General features: G+C 45.0%; 1 protein-coding gene across 1 annotated transcript; it reads right to left on the bottom strand.

The window, feature by feature from the left end:
- Positions 1 to 4,932: 4,932 nt before the first annotated feature.
- Positions 4,933 to 6,901, bottom strand: LOC144164746 (uncharacterized). Its single transcript, XM_077695034.1, has 3 exons — positions 6,850 to 6,901; positions 5,988 to 6,215; positions 4,933 to 5,407 (listed from the first exon to the last, which is right to left on the bottom strand). Exons 1-3 carry the CDS (start codon positions 6,877 to 6,879, stop codon positions 5,069 to 5,071), a joined length of 597 nt encoding a protein of 198 aa, XP_077551160.1. The 5' UTR covers positions 6,880 to 6,901; the 3' UTR covers positions 4,933 to 5,068.
- Positions 6,902 to 13,968: the final 7,067 nt, after the last annotated feature.

Below are 13,968 nucleotides of genomic sequence, written 5' to 3'. Positions count from 1 at the left end.
TGCCACCCCCTATTTCTGTCTTATTTCTACGAGCCCTTCATTTTCTCTCTCTCCCTCTTTATATATATATATATATATATATATATATATATATATATATATATATATATATATATATATATATATATATATATATTTATGTATATATGTGTGTGTCTGTGTGTGATCATGAGAGGAGTGTGGACATGCCTGCGTAAAATGACAGGACGCATGTGGGGAAACTCATCATTTACTATTGTGTTTTTATTTATCCAGGGATGACAATTTCGAACATGAATTTTTAGAAGAAAGAAAAACCAAGAATAACGCTGCACTCTTTTTGCATTAACGCTTTCTGGTGTAAGTTCACTGACCTGGAGAAAAGCGTGAAAGATTTTCTGAAAACTAGCACTGGCTGCTTCGCAACAGCTTTCGGGATAATGAATGACATTATGTCCGGTGAGCTTTTGGCGGATGAGCTTTCCGCCTCAACTTCTGTCCAATTAACAGCACCGTTAACCTTAAAGTGCGAGCACCCCTGCCCCTTCGAGAAAAAAACTCCAGGTTATGCACACCGCTATGTCCATTTATGATTGGGATCTGGAGAAATAAGGCAACGTACAATAACAACGTGCAGTGATGAAGAAATGAAATACGAACACTAAAATATGAACGGAACACGAGATATGAAAAAAAAATACCGTTAGTGGAGGTCCAGTAAGGGCGCTATTAGTTTATTTGGAAAGTCACATTTCCTGTCTTTGTTTTTGTAACTACGGGACGCGTAATTTTGAGTTGCATGGAAAGAAATCGCGCGATTGGTGTGTTCAGGTTATATTATCGTGTTCGCGTTTTGTTTGAGATGCGACGCATCTCTTGCTCTGAGGCATGTCCCTCCTGCGTCGGCGTTGTCCGGCGTCCGCACGCCGGCTGCGCATGCGTGACTCTCCTCCCGTCTTCTCTCCGACAGCTGTGCGCGCAACGCTTTCACTCCGCCTCATTATCATAAACAACAGCTGTGTGCGCGCGCTTCGCTCGCTTCGCTCCGCTCCCTTCGCGCAAGTGTGCGCATGCGCGACTCTCCTCCGTTGTCTCCTCTCCTTGAGGCGCTGTGAATACAAAGCGGGTATCGCGATGCGGCGGTTCAGTCAGCGCTCGCTGCCGTTCGACTCCGCGTCGCTGTGCTTGAAGACAGCGTGCTTGACTTGATTCTTCCGATGAAGACGTGATGGAAGTGACGGTCCCTTCATGAAAAGTAAAATTACGCCCATCTTACCGCGTATGAGAGCACCCGCATGTGATGGAATGCATCATACGCGTTCACAACACGTTTCACCCGATTTAGAGAATCAACCCAATGGAAACGCCAATTGAACCCCCCGATGCGTCGCATCACACCAGGGATCCCTCGCCGGAAGATGGGCGTAATTTTTTCTATGACTGTACGCTTACACGTAAAGATTCTTTCTAATTTTCGCTACTTCATGAGCAAATGCGCAGGACAACCATCACCAAAGATTCTTTCTCATTTTCGCTACTTCATGAGCAAATGCGCAGGACAACCATCACCATTCCCTCGCTCTTACTGCTACAACTAATTTTGTAAACATTTTGAAACATTCGCCATTGTAGGTGGGGATGCCGAGCAGTTTCGCGGCCGCACGTTCGCCAGTGGTGATCCGCATGATGTCTTCCACAAGGAGCGATAGAAAACGGCGACGCGTACGTTTTTTGGGGGGCAGCGCAGCGCCTTTTATAATTTCCTATAACGGAGAAGGGTGGCGGAAAGGGAGTTTTTCATAGGTGACCGGAGGGAACAAGGTGGCCACCAGGCGCATAACCAGGAATTTTTTTTGTTGGGGGGGGGGGGGGGGAGGGGGGTGGTGTTAAGGTGTCACACGCCCACTCAGTAGTTTACAAGCGCCTTGGGCGGCTCTTTTATGATATTGGTGTTGACTATTATGATTGTTGATTACCAAGTGAGGTTTTGATGAGGACGACAAGCAGCATTACGCGTTGTGCAAATCCGCGTCCGTGATACAGGAGGTAATGAACGCAGGGGCAATTTGTTGCAGGCATTGCGTTATATGACAATAGCTCCACGTGATTACTTGTGGTAAATAAACGTATGTATAGGATGAGTGTGGCATCCACAAAAATATCATTTATGACGCCAACACTTCGGTACAGTCCCAACGAAGAGTGTATTATAATTAGTTCTCAGTTCGTGTTCTGAAATAGTTACAATATTCTCGGTGAAGTTTCTAATGCTTGATGAATAAAGGTCCTCGGTCTGATTGAAGCCGTGCACAAATTTGTAACTGCTTTGGGCCAGGCAAACCCTCTAGGTCTAGGTCGCCTTCCTTGATACTTCAAGCAAGTCATTGCAAGTCACTATTAAATGCATGCAGAACTTTAAATTTAGCGAACAAGATACAGTCACTTTTTTTAATTCGAACTAGTAGGAGACCTTCAATTATATCGAATTAACTGGAGTTCGAATCCGCGATGGCGGGTTCTATGAGCGGCCATCGCGCCACTCATAACGGTGTTATCCAGGTGCTCCTAGTTTGATCTAACCGCTGTGAACACGGAAGGGATCAAATTATCACGCGTTTTCAAGCGTTTCCTACACGCAGTGCTGTGCCAGAAACCGGCGGCCAGTGCCAATTAACTGTAAGTTCAAATTAATCGGGTTCGAATCAACGAAATTTTACTGTCATAACTCTATGATGGCGGCGTCTGATCAGCTCTGGAGTGTAGTCATGTTCTGCGAAAGTTAAGCAAAATCTTGCTGGTTTTGGACCTTTTTATGCAAGTGCGATCTCTAGAATGAACCACAGTGAGTCTAACTATTTTGGTCTCAAACCTTAGACAAAGGCGTGTTTTAACCGACGCGTGCGCTGCCTTTATTCAGTCCAGTACAGACTACCTGATTTAAAGCTAAACGTTTACGTGGCTCTTTGCACGGTTTTATCTTGGGCTCATTTATTGTGTGTGTGGGGCTCATACAAACCTTGTAGTTTTCATTGGGAACACGGCAAATCTAAATTATCTTGTGAAGCTCTCTGGTCCATAAGAAAACGCGAAGTCAAGGCAGTTGTACAGAGCCAGCAGGAGCTTCGGGCGTTGGTCGATGCTCGCATCAAGTCAGCGTTTTATTCCCCGCTTTGCATCAAGGAAACATGCATAATGGCGTAGCGCGACATACTTAAATGCTACAAACTACAGTATTTAAGAAGGAATCTGACTGTAATTGGCACTGCTGAAGTATAGCTTTGATTGACAGCGACCGTGATGTTGAAACCGGAGCATGTTTTCAGTCTAAGCTACGTAAGACATGTGAGATTGCCTAAGAATTGCAAAGTTGTTTACGTAGTAATTACTCAGTCATTTTTGTTCCTCAGGTAGCGCTGACGACTGTTCAAATGTTCCTCCATGTGGCACAGAAAACATTTTACAGTGTATTAATAACTGTTGTGAATCTATTGAGGGTCACATCAGGGCGGAGCCAGGGTGGGGGAGGGCGTACCTGTCTACTGCTATTAAGAGTGGTCGTGGTCTTTGGCGTATTTGAACTCTGACATTTATTTGTCATGCCAGACTGGCTGAGGATGAAAAGGGCGATATTTTTGCGCCCACGAAACTTCAAAGAATGCAAAGAAGAGTTGAAGACAAAGATCTGCCGCAAAGGCCAGTTCGTATCCTTTTACCAGTAGCACGGTTCCTCACATGCGAACGCTGCTGGGGTAACTAAAATAAAGTTTTACTATGCATGCATGCGTTGGCACGAAACCTGCTACGAAAAGTCTCGATAACTGGAAACACCATGCGACAGCCGCTAGCTTACATGAAGTAGCCTGCCTGTAAAGCAAACTACTAAAACTGCAGCAAGAACAACTATATTTTTAACTGTTCATATAGTGATGCTAATGCGGTACGATAAACTCTGCAAAACGCTCTCCAACTTCGCACACATTGAAACAGTTACTATGGGTTTATACGCTTAGTAATTATGCTTTTCTCGCCCAAATGTACCTATCTGCTTCATTACGGGCGCTGCTTTAAACCATTCAAATAATGTGAACGAAGAGCAGAGACTCTTCTCCGACTGTGATCCTGTCACTGACTGTAGCAGTTTGAGCGGTTATGTTTATACAACGCAAAGTGTATCCAAACCAATGTTTATACAACACACCAGACTCAAGAGGTAGCTCTCTATTTTCTGTTTTTGCCTTGATATACCGGCCCTTTGTGGATTGTACCCAACTTCCTAACAATTTTATAAGCATGTGTTCACATAATTTTTAATTTTAATCGGACAATACAGTTGTTTTGTCGGACGAAGCCCGCTGAGTCTGACAATCGCTACATAACAACTACAGAAAATATATTTAACCTCGCGGGCGTCTCGACCTACAATTCATCTCGGCTTCCCATAAAACATTTTGCACTGGCCTTCAAGAATACCAACAAGCAATATTCATCGCAATGCTTTTGTTTTTTTTTTTTTGCAACTTTCCCATTCCTAAGTGCTCGTTTTTTGTTCAGTTTTGGAATATTTGTTTTTCTGCTTACCTCTTCTTATTATATTATCCGTCTTATTTATTGTAGCTAAGGCTTTTGCTGAGATTTTGTCCCGCTCGGCCACAGGGCAATGTTCTCATTTTTTATGTGATGTGTATATAAGATGCAATGTGGGTATATGATATTCGAATACAGAGTTTCTTATTATTCATAACAATTTTGAAACACGAAAACAGCAAACACACTTCCATAAATACCATCAGGTATATTTTCCTCTCTTTGATACCAACCTTGTGCTCGGAATCTATTGTAACCCAATCGGCATCGTTTGTTATAAAGTACAGAAAGACTGTTTTGTGTGCCATATTGCAGGCTTAACTAAAGCCAGTAAGTAGAGAGGAAAAAAACACAAGCCGAAGGATGAAAAATATTTCAGCTTTACATTTTTATTTTCAGTACTGCTTCCTGTACCTACAAGCCCATCTATTTTCAGATCCATGGGGCAAGCTTTGCAACCTTGTTCAAAGTTATACCTTCATGACTATAAACTCGGAATTTTCTTTTATCCAGCCCAGGGCCCCTGGCGGCCGTAGCCGAATCCTCCGTAGGTGGATGCCGCCGTGTACGGAGACGAATAGCGCCCGCCACCGGCAGGACGAGGGTTGGAGTTGAAGACGGCGTCGGCGCTTGCTCCGGGCAGCGTTCCGGGTTCGTTGGTGTCGACCATGGCGCGGAATCCGCCGGCGTCAGCGACATAGTTGACGCGGCGGAAGAGGCCGCTGGCGTCCGTGTAGCCGAACGAGCCAGTCTTGGCGTTGCTGGCGTCTCCCTGCTCCTTGTGGTACGTCTTGGTGCCGAACTCGTCTACGTTGTCGTAGCCGAAGCTGTATGGTTGCGGGGGCTGTGTAGGAAGAAAGTAGAAGTGCGGTGCGTATACCACAGGAAAGAGGTACTGTATAACAGGTTTGGACGCTGCCGCAGTTACTAAATTTCCAGAGATTTCTCATGCTGATATAATACACAAGCAGGATGGCAAATTTCTATGAAGCGTAAGCCGCTGTTAGGGGTATAGCGGCAGTATTATAAGGGATAAAGCGAAAATGTTAACTCACCGTTACTTATGTAAATTATTCATGTCTACCCCGCATAAAAAGCGTGAAAAAATTGTGCAAGGTTCTGGCAGGTCTCATAGTTTTATTTTTGGCACGCTATAGGAAACGGTACGTGTCGGTCTTTCTTACAATGATTCTGCCATTCGTTCCGTACGCAGTATTTCTGCTTAAGAAGTTGGCCGGTGGAATAAATGTAAACCAAATAGACGAAAATACTTCCGTGGACTCAGCTATAAATAGTCGTGCTTTGTAGTTTACCAGACATTTCTTCAGAAGTGTTTGTTGCTATAAGAAGAAACAATGTTTTCTGAAATAACCCTTCTTATTTCGCGCTAATATGAACAAGAAAAAATGAAATGGAGCACTTACGTAATACTGTTCTTGGCGGGCGAACCTGTTTGTTGCTGCGGCGAAGGACGGGCCGAAGCCGCCCGCAAATCCACCGCTGTATCCACCCCCAAATCCACCGGTGTATCCGCCTCCGTATCCACCCCCGTATCTGCCGCCGAATCCACTTCCCAGTCCGCTGCCGAAGCTGCTGCCGAATCCGAACCGGCCTCCCGCAAACGCCACGGGTAGTATGCAGATCAGCAGGACCTGCACGTGGTGTTATCCACCGCACTAGAACTTTACAAACCTTTTTATGTGTGTCTTACATGATGCGCGTGTTTTTGCGTGCCTTTTACCAGGAAGAAGTTACTCTGCCACGAAGAAGTTACTGAGAGTTCTAGTCTTTTTTTTTCAGTTGCTATTATAGATTTAGGTATTCCACGAATACATAGTGGCAATATAGTCCTAAGAAACGGTGATGAAGGTGCTTGCATCTCTTTTTAACAATACTGGTAATAGTGTGGCCTTACTCTGAGAGGAAATTACGCAAATGATACTCATTGTTTATAGTAGTGAGGTGGGCAACGCAGGCCAACACAGTCACGCATAGGTGAAGCAGGAAAGTTGGAATTGTGTACTCAGTGCTTTGATAGTGAAAACGCGAAAAGGCTTTAGCCAGTCATCATAAATATTCGTAGCTGTGCAACAGATAAGCTAAGATATTTGAACTAGCAGTCCTTCTTGAGGAACTATGCAAAACAGACGTCAATTACCATTGTTATAAGCAGGGATGGTTCTTTGCTCAGCTGGCATCTATTTTACTGAGCAATATTTCCAGAATGATAAAGCCTATTAAAGGTGAAGCCAATGTTAATGCATATTTTAAGGCCACAGAACTTACCTTGGAGAACATGGCAGTGGTGGCCATCATCGTAAATTATAGCCGACGCACAAGTGTGGGACACAAAATGTGATGGGAAAAATCCACTGGCTCTTCAATGTGAAGAGACGGTCTTGTCGCTACTTTGCTGGTTTTACGGTACACGGGTAGACTAGAAGGCACTCAGAGCTGTGACTGGCGATCTCCACGGCAGCGAAAGCTTTTAAAGCCTCAGCAGCGAGGGTGACGTTTGTGTTCATTATGCAACTCATCCGAGTGTCTTTCTCTCTCGCAGTTTTGCTGTGTATTGCTGCAGTGCCTCTCTCCCCAACATTGCATTCCGCGTGCTCCCCTTGAAACCGAAAAGAGTAAAATTAAGAGCGGAGCGAACAGAATGCAGCCGCGTGCGTGTAACTGGCTGCTTCTTGGTTGCGTCGTCATTTTAACGCCGTCTTTCGTGTAGCCTGAAGACGTGACGAGTGATTGCTGTAAGCATCGTTTGTCTCGAATACTTTTGTTTATTCTGCAATGTTATGACTTCAAACGAAGCGACATGTCTTCCTTTCTGTTTGTTCCGAAATGCAACGTTTTTGTAGTTGCTGAATGCAATGAACCTTTAGAACGCTTTTAATTCATGTTTGAAGTAGGAAGACGTCTTGATGTTCTTCATGCACAGCGCAAAGAAATTTGACACAGGCAATGTGTACGGATATAATGGCTTGGGGTTTTCTTAAAAAATCAAATAATTTCGTGCCCACAAGCACCTCACGATTGATGTGGTGTGCGGGCACCTATTGGGCATGTTGATTATTAAAACTGACTTGGAGAAAAAATTTTGCAGCAATTCAGAGAATTATCTTGTAATGCGCAGCATTCTTATGCCGCTGGTCTTGAGTTCGAGTTTTTACAGTAAAATTTCTCGGTTTTTCTAAATCCTGCCCGACCAATTATCTCCACTTACCGTATTATAACGATTCGAAGTGGAACATTGGCTAAATCTGCATTATTGCGGAAATGCATGGTGTTTTAAGTTTTGCTATTTTCCGTGATTTTTAATATTTTTCTTATTTTTTAGTTTTTCATAATTTTGTTGGACGAATTATGCCCATTTACGTTATTAAAACAATTACACTTGGAACTTCCTGAAATCTGCAGTACTGTGGAAATGCAGGGCGTTACACGGTTCGCCAGCTATCGTAATTATTTTACATTTTTCTCATTTTTTTAGTTTTTAAAAATTTCATTCAACCAATTATCCCAATTAACCCCATTATAAAGAGAACAGGGGGAACTTTCTCGATATCTGCCCTATTGTGAAAAAAGTCATACGTTATGCGTTGTGACATTTTCGACCAATTTTAGATATTTTTCTTATTGTGTAGTTTCTCATAATTTTGTTCGACCGTTTATCTACATTTGCGTTGTTATAACGATTACATTTTAACTTTCCTAAAATCTGCATAATTGTCGAAATGCAGTGCTTAACTCGGTCCGCCTGTTTTCATAGTTATTATACATTTCTCTTACTTTTTAGTTTTTCAAAATTTTCTGCGACAAGTTATCTCTATTTACGCCATTGTAGGGATTACAGTTGGAACTTCAGGGATATCTGCATTTTTGTGGAAATGCAGGGCGTTACGCGGTGCTGGCTGTGGAGCTACTCGGCAAAGAATGCTACGCATTTAAAGTTGCAGATGGCATCTACGTCTGCACCTTAAAGGAGCCATGAAGAGAAAATGCAAGTTGGTTTTATTCGAAAGATTTCGTGTTTTATAGTGCCCCCAGCGCTTGTCCGGATACAAACGGTGCTTTATTCACTGAGAAATTAAACAACTTAGGTTAAAATTTTGATTTTCCCGCTCTATCGTGCGTTTTCGTGGTCCCAAGTGACATCACGGGAACCGACCGCTCTGCAGCCTAGAGTACCTTCATTCACGCATCCACCGTACAGGGTAGAGACACGTAACGCTGGCGCCGCCATGTTCGGTTGCTCGCTCGCCGCCGAAGCAAGTCATTGTGTCAAAACCGCGCTAGAATTATCGCCGCAACGCGGTTTACTGAAGAAGTTTGAATCATATTGTCTGTTTCGCGTTGCTAGGTCTCGTGGGAAACGAAAAGAATAACGCGTTGAGCCCGTTGGCCCAATAGCGGCGGCACGGGACCGTTCAAAGGTTTTCTCCACCCTGTAGCGGTGTTGGTTTGTTCCCGCGTTTCTTTACGTTCCGTAACCTAGATGGCGCCACCATACCGTGGCAAGCGTTTGGTTTGTTTTTGCCCGCATTTAAACCTGGCTTGTTTTTGTTCTGGGAGAAAATATTCGTTCCCTGAAACAGTGCTCGCTCGACAAATGGGGTCACGTAAGACACCGTTGCTTGCGTCAATCGGCCAGTGTCGTCTGAGACAACCCCAAGCCCCATAGTGCTGTGCAGCTAAACCAAAGCATGCTGTGCGCAGTACGAACAGCAGAACGCATCAGTACTTCTATGTTTACATGTGCTTTCGTAACTTCCACTGTTTGTCCCATCATTCCTATTGCTTTGTAAAAAATGTGCCCTAAATTTAAGCGCAAATCGCTCGTTCGTCTAGTTTGTAAGCTCTACCTAATTTGCGTCTGCTTCTGCCAGCCTCCGCCAATCGCAGAGCTTAGCCCATGTGACATCCCAGGTTCTGTTGCGGGAAATGAGCTGGTGGGTCGCATGACCATTCCCGTTTTTCCTAATTATGTAGCTTATTTGAGCGAAGTTTACGTTAAAAGTGGTATCAGTATGATTCTAACGAGACAATCTTTTGAATGAACCAAACTTGTGTTTTCTCTTCATGGCTCCTTTAAGAAAACGACGCAATAGCCAACGTCACTTCGACGCCAAGAGAACGTTTTGGAGCGGATTTGCTGGATTTGCAATGTGTGCGCTCCAAGCCCTGAAGATCAGCGAAGAGTGAAAGAACAGCCGGAATGATTTTAATTGCAGTGACACAGAGGAAAGGCCATTTATGTTTGCGTGGCTTAAGGTGGCGTTCTACCGCATTGAACGCGTTCAATGAAATGCCCTTCTTAATGCAGGCTGTGGTACTCCGGTTCATCTAGACTACAGCCTGCGTTTTCCGGGCACCCAAAAGTCCTCCCGGATTGCCTCCTGCTTACGTCGCCAACAAGCCGTCACTTCTGTTCACCTACCAGATCGAAGAAAGTCAAGCCGAACCGGATCCACCGCCTATGGTCCCCGACCACTTCATCGTCTGGCAACATGGGACAACTACGAGGTCCGCAGCCCTTGCCGCGCCCCCATTTGAATTGGCGGCGAGGCCCACCACTAGAGAGGCCGGCGCTGCGATCGTTTTGGCGTCACTTGTAGGATCACCGTTCTTATCTTGCTGCGTAGTTGGGTTGCTGCACGTACAAAGGCATTTATCCTGTTAATTTGGGTTGTTTGAAGTTAATTTTTAGTGCGTCAAGCGCAGTTTGACGCACTGAACGTTCTTAACGGTCGCCGGGCAGATACTCTTGGAAAATCTTCCATAGCTATAGCGCAGCATTTCAACTAACCAGGCCACAATTTTGATGACCTTACGTTCTACATACTTCAGTCAAACTTTGAGTCTCCCATGGACAGGAAATACCGAGAATCCCATTTAATTCACAAATGCTACTCCATGGAACCTGCTGGAATTAATGCGTCCAGGGGCAACTTGGAATCCTTGCGATATTCGCAGGAAATCCAGCATTAAGCATTGTCTTGCATATGCCTTATCCAACACTATGACCCCTCCCTCTGCTCCTTATTAGTCACCTAATTCCTTTTGTTTTCATTCCATAGCTTCCAGTTTAGTACGCGCCCAGATTCCTCCAACCTTTTCTTTATAATTCCATTTTATTTCTATTTTTTTGCTCCGCTTTGTCTTGTGCCCCCTACGTCACTCTAACTTTATCTTTTCGTTTTTGAGTTTCAGGACAGGCGTGTTCCAGGAATGTTGCTGTTGGCGACACGTGCCATTTCAGTTGTGGGGTTATTGCTTTTTCTTTTGTGTTCCCTGTTCCTTTTCCTAGACCTAGTTATTCCCCCCTTCTCCACCTTTTCTTTTGATGTGAGGCTTGCAGATAGTTTCTGATAAGGACCCCTCTCACCGCCTGTTCTGCTTCCGGGGGTTCTGAGAACCTTTTGGTATGCCACGCGGGGGGTCGACAAACACCCTCTCATCCTTTCTTTCCAAGAATTTTCCGGAATATCAACCCCCGGCTGACTTCCCTCTGACCTACTTCGTGGCTGAAACTATACAACCTTCTTTCCCCCTCAATATCTCCCCCGACATACTCCCAAACCAATCCGATTTCTCAATTCCACTTCCTTCTTTTCTTCTCTCCTCTTACTTGGGGACCTACCCTTATAAAAGCGTGGCAGCCAGGCGAGAGGTTGCCTTGACGAAGGCAAGTCTCTATGCTGAAACGTTGGCAACAAATGTGGTTTCTACCTTGTTCGAAGTTTTCTAGTGTTCTCTACCATCTTCAAAGTTTTACTGCTCCCTATATATATATATATATATATATATATGTGTGTGTGTGTGTGTGTGTGTGTGCGTGTGTGTGTGTGTGTGTGTGTGTGTGTGTGTGTGTGATAATGCGTGGACATGGCTGCGTAAAATAAAAGGACGCGTGAGTGGAAACTCGCCATTTTCTTTTTTGTTTTTACTGATCCAGAGATGACAATTCCTCGCATAACGTTTTAGGAGGCGAGAAAAACCAAGAATAACGGATTTCTGGTGTAAGTTCACTGACCTAGAGAAAAGCGCGAAACATTTTCGAAAAGTTAACACTGGCTACTTCGCAACAGCTTTCGGGATAATGGATGAGATTATATCCGGTGAGCTTTGGCGGATGAGCTTTCCGCCTGAACTTCAGTCCAATGACCCCCCCCCCCCCTTAACCGTAAAGTGCGAGCACCCGCGCCCCCCCCCCCCCCCTCCGTTCCAGAGAAAAACCTCCCGGGTATGCCACCGCTAAGTTCATTTATGATTGGGATCTGGAGAAATGAGCTCCATAAGTGACAACGTACAGTGGTGGACAAATGAAATGGGAACACGAAATTATAAACGGAACACGCAAAATTGAAAAATACTGTTCGGGGAGGTCCAGTAATGCGCGCTATTGGTATATTTGGAAAGTCACATTTCCGAACTTTGTTTTTGTAACTACATCACTCGTAACTTTGGGTTGCATGGAAAGAAATGGCTCCATTTGTGTGCTGTGGTTCATATTATGGTGTTCACGTTTTGTTTGTCTATGACCTCACGCTTACACGGGAAGATTCTTTCCCATTTTCGCTACTCCATAAAAAATGCGCAGGACCATCACCACCATTGCCTCGCTTTTGCAACTACAACTCAATTTTTAAACATTTTCAAACATACGCTAACTACCAATCTATTTCCTTCGGCCATCGTAGGTGGGGATGCCAAGCATTTTCACGGCAGCGCGTTCTCCAGTGCAGACGCGCACGATTTCTTCCACAACAAGACGCGATAGAGAACTCCGACGCGTACATGTGGTTTTATTGTCGTGAGGCAAAGGGCTTTCTTTACTTTCCTAGGAGGAGAAGGGTGGCTGAAAGGGAGGTTTTCTTTGTCAACACAGCGCGAAAAAGACCAGGGACGAACGAAGACGACAAGCGTTTGTCGTCGTCTTCGTTCGTCCCTGGTCTTTTTCGCGCTGTGTTGACAATGAATTACCAACTAGCCGGAACCCTTACGCTTTTGAGTTTTAAAGACGACAGTCTTTCTTGGGCTATTTAAACCCAGAAATTTTCGTCTGTCTGTATGTCTGTTTCTCTTTCTGTCTGTCTGTGACTCGATTCAGCCACCCGGCCAAAGCAAAAAAATGACTGCGCAATAGTCTTATACAGTCACAGCTAAATCTACCCGTCTATGTCCGGTGTAAAGTTCATACTTGTCAACATTGTTGCAGAAGAACAACACATTACGCACATATGAGACAACAAATCAATACAGAAGTGATATTTGCAGTGTTCCTTTATAAAAAAATCAAACATGCTTGACTTTTGCGAAATTAAATACTTCATGAATTGCAGAAAAAGAATTCACTCCGTCGTCGCCTACTGTCGCCAGCGCCACTATAACTTCTGGCGCCATTTTAAGAAATCAACCGGCAGCAGTTACGCAAGGTTCCACTAGATAGCTTCCACGTTCTGCTTGCAACGCACATGGACTAGGGAAACGCGGTTCTATAAACGTTGAAGTAGGGCGCCTCGATTAACGTGCGTCTTCACCGTACGGCAGCGTTCGCATCGAGACACCCGGTTTGGAGCAGTGGAACGCGGCAAATTTAAAATGATTTAAGCAAACCTTTGGCGTCTTTACCTTGGGAGGAGCGCGACGCAAGAGGAACATGAGAGGTGAGCGGGAAAGCGAAGGGAGGCATATACTTAGCAAAAGCCGATAAAGGCTATCGTCTTTTGACGGCATTTGCAACGAAAGGAGCGGATACGAGGCCAATTTTTTCTGGGGGGCCAAGGGAATAAGGTACACCTGGCGCGTAGCCAGGGTTTTTGTTTTATTTTTTTTGGGGGGGGGGGGGCGGAAGAGGGTGTTGAGGTGTCACACGCCCACTCGGTAGTTTCCAAGGGGTTGATTGTTATGATTGTTTATTGCCAGGTGAGGTTCTGATGAGGGCGAAAATCAGGATTCCGCATGGTGCAAATCCGCGTTCGTGATGCAGGACGTAATGAACGCTTTCATTGATTGATTGATTGTAGGGCATAACGCACCGGAGCAACGCAGGCGACGAGGCGCGCAGTAGTGGAGGGCTCCGGAATAATTTTGACCCCCTGTGGATCTTTAGCGAGTGCCGAAATCTCGTACACACGGGCGTTTTCGCTTTTCGCCTCTATAAGAAAAGCGGCCGCCGTGGCCAGGAATCGAAACCGGAGTCGTCGTGCTCAGCAGCGCAACGCCTTAGACACTAAGCTATATTGGCGGGTACATAGGCAGAATTTGGCATTTGGCGGCGTGGCGTCTGCTAACAGGACTGACTGTTTAGGATTGTCTAGAAGGACTTTGCCACGAAGCTCGCCGTAATACAGCGGCCTCTCTGTGTCGCTCTCCGAGAAGTGGTTTTCGCATAGGCACGAG

The sequence above is a fragment of the Haemaphysalis longicornis genome, unplaced genomic scaffold (genome assembly GCF_048455015.1).
Source record: "Haemaphysalis longicornis isolate Haplotype H1 unplaced genomic scaffold, Haemaphysalis longicornis Haplotype H1 scaffold_138, whole genome shotgun sequence".
NCBI lineage: Eukaryota > Metazoa > Arthropoda > Arachnida > Ixodida > Ixodidae > Haemaphysalis > Haemaphysalis longicornis.
Note: the sequence above shows the minus strand (reverse complement) of the source record. Positions and strands in the feature narration are given on the sequence as shown.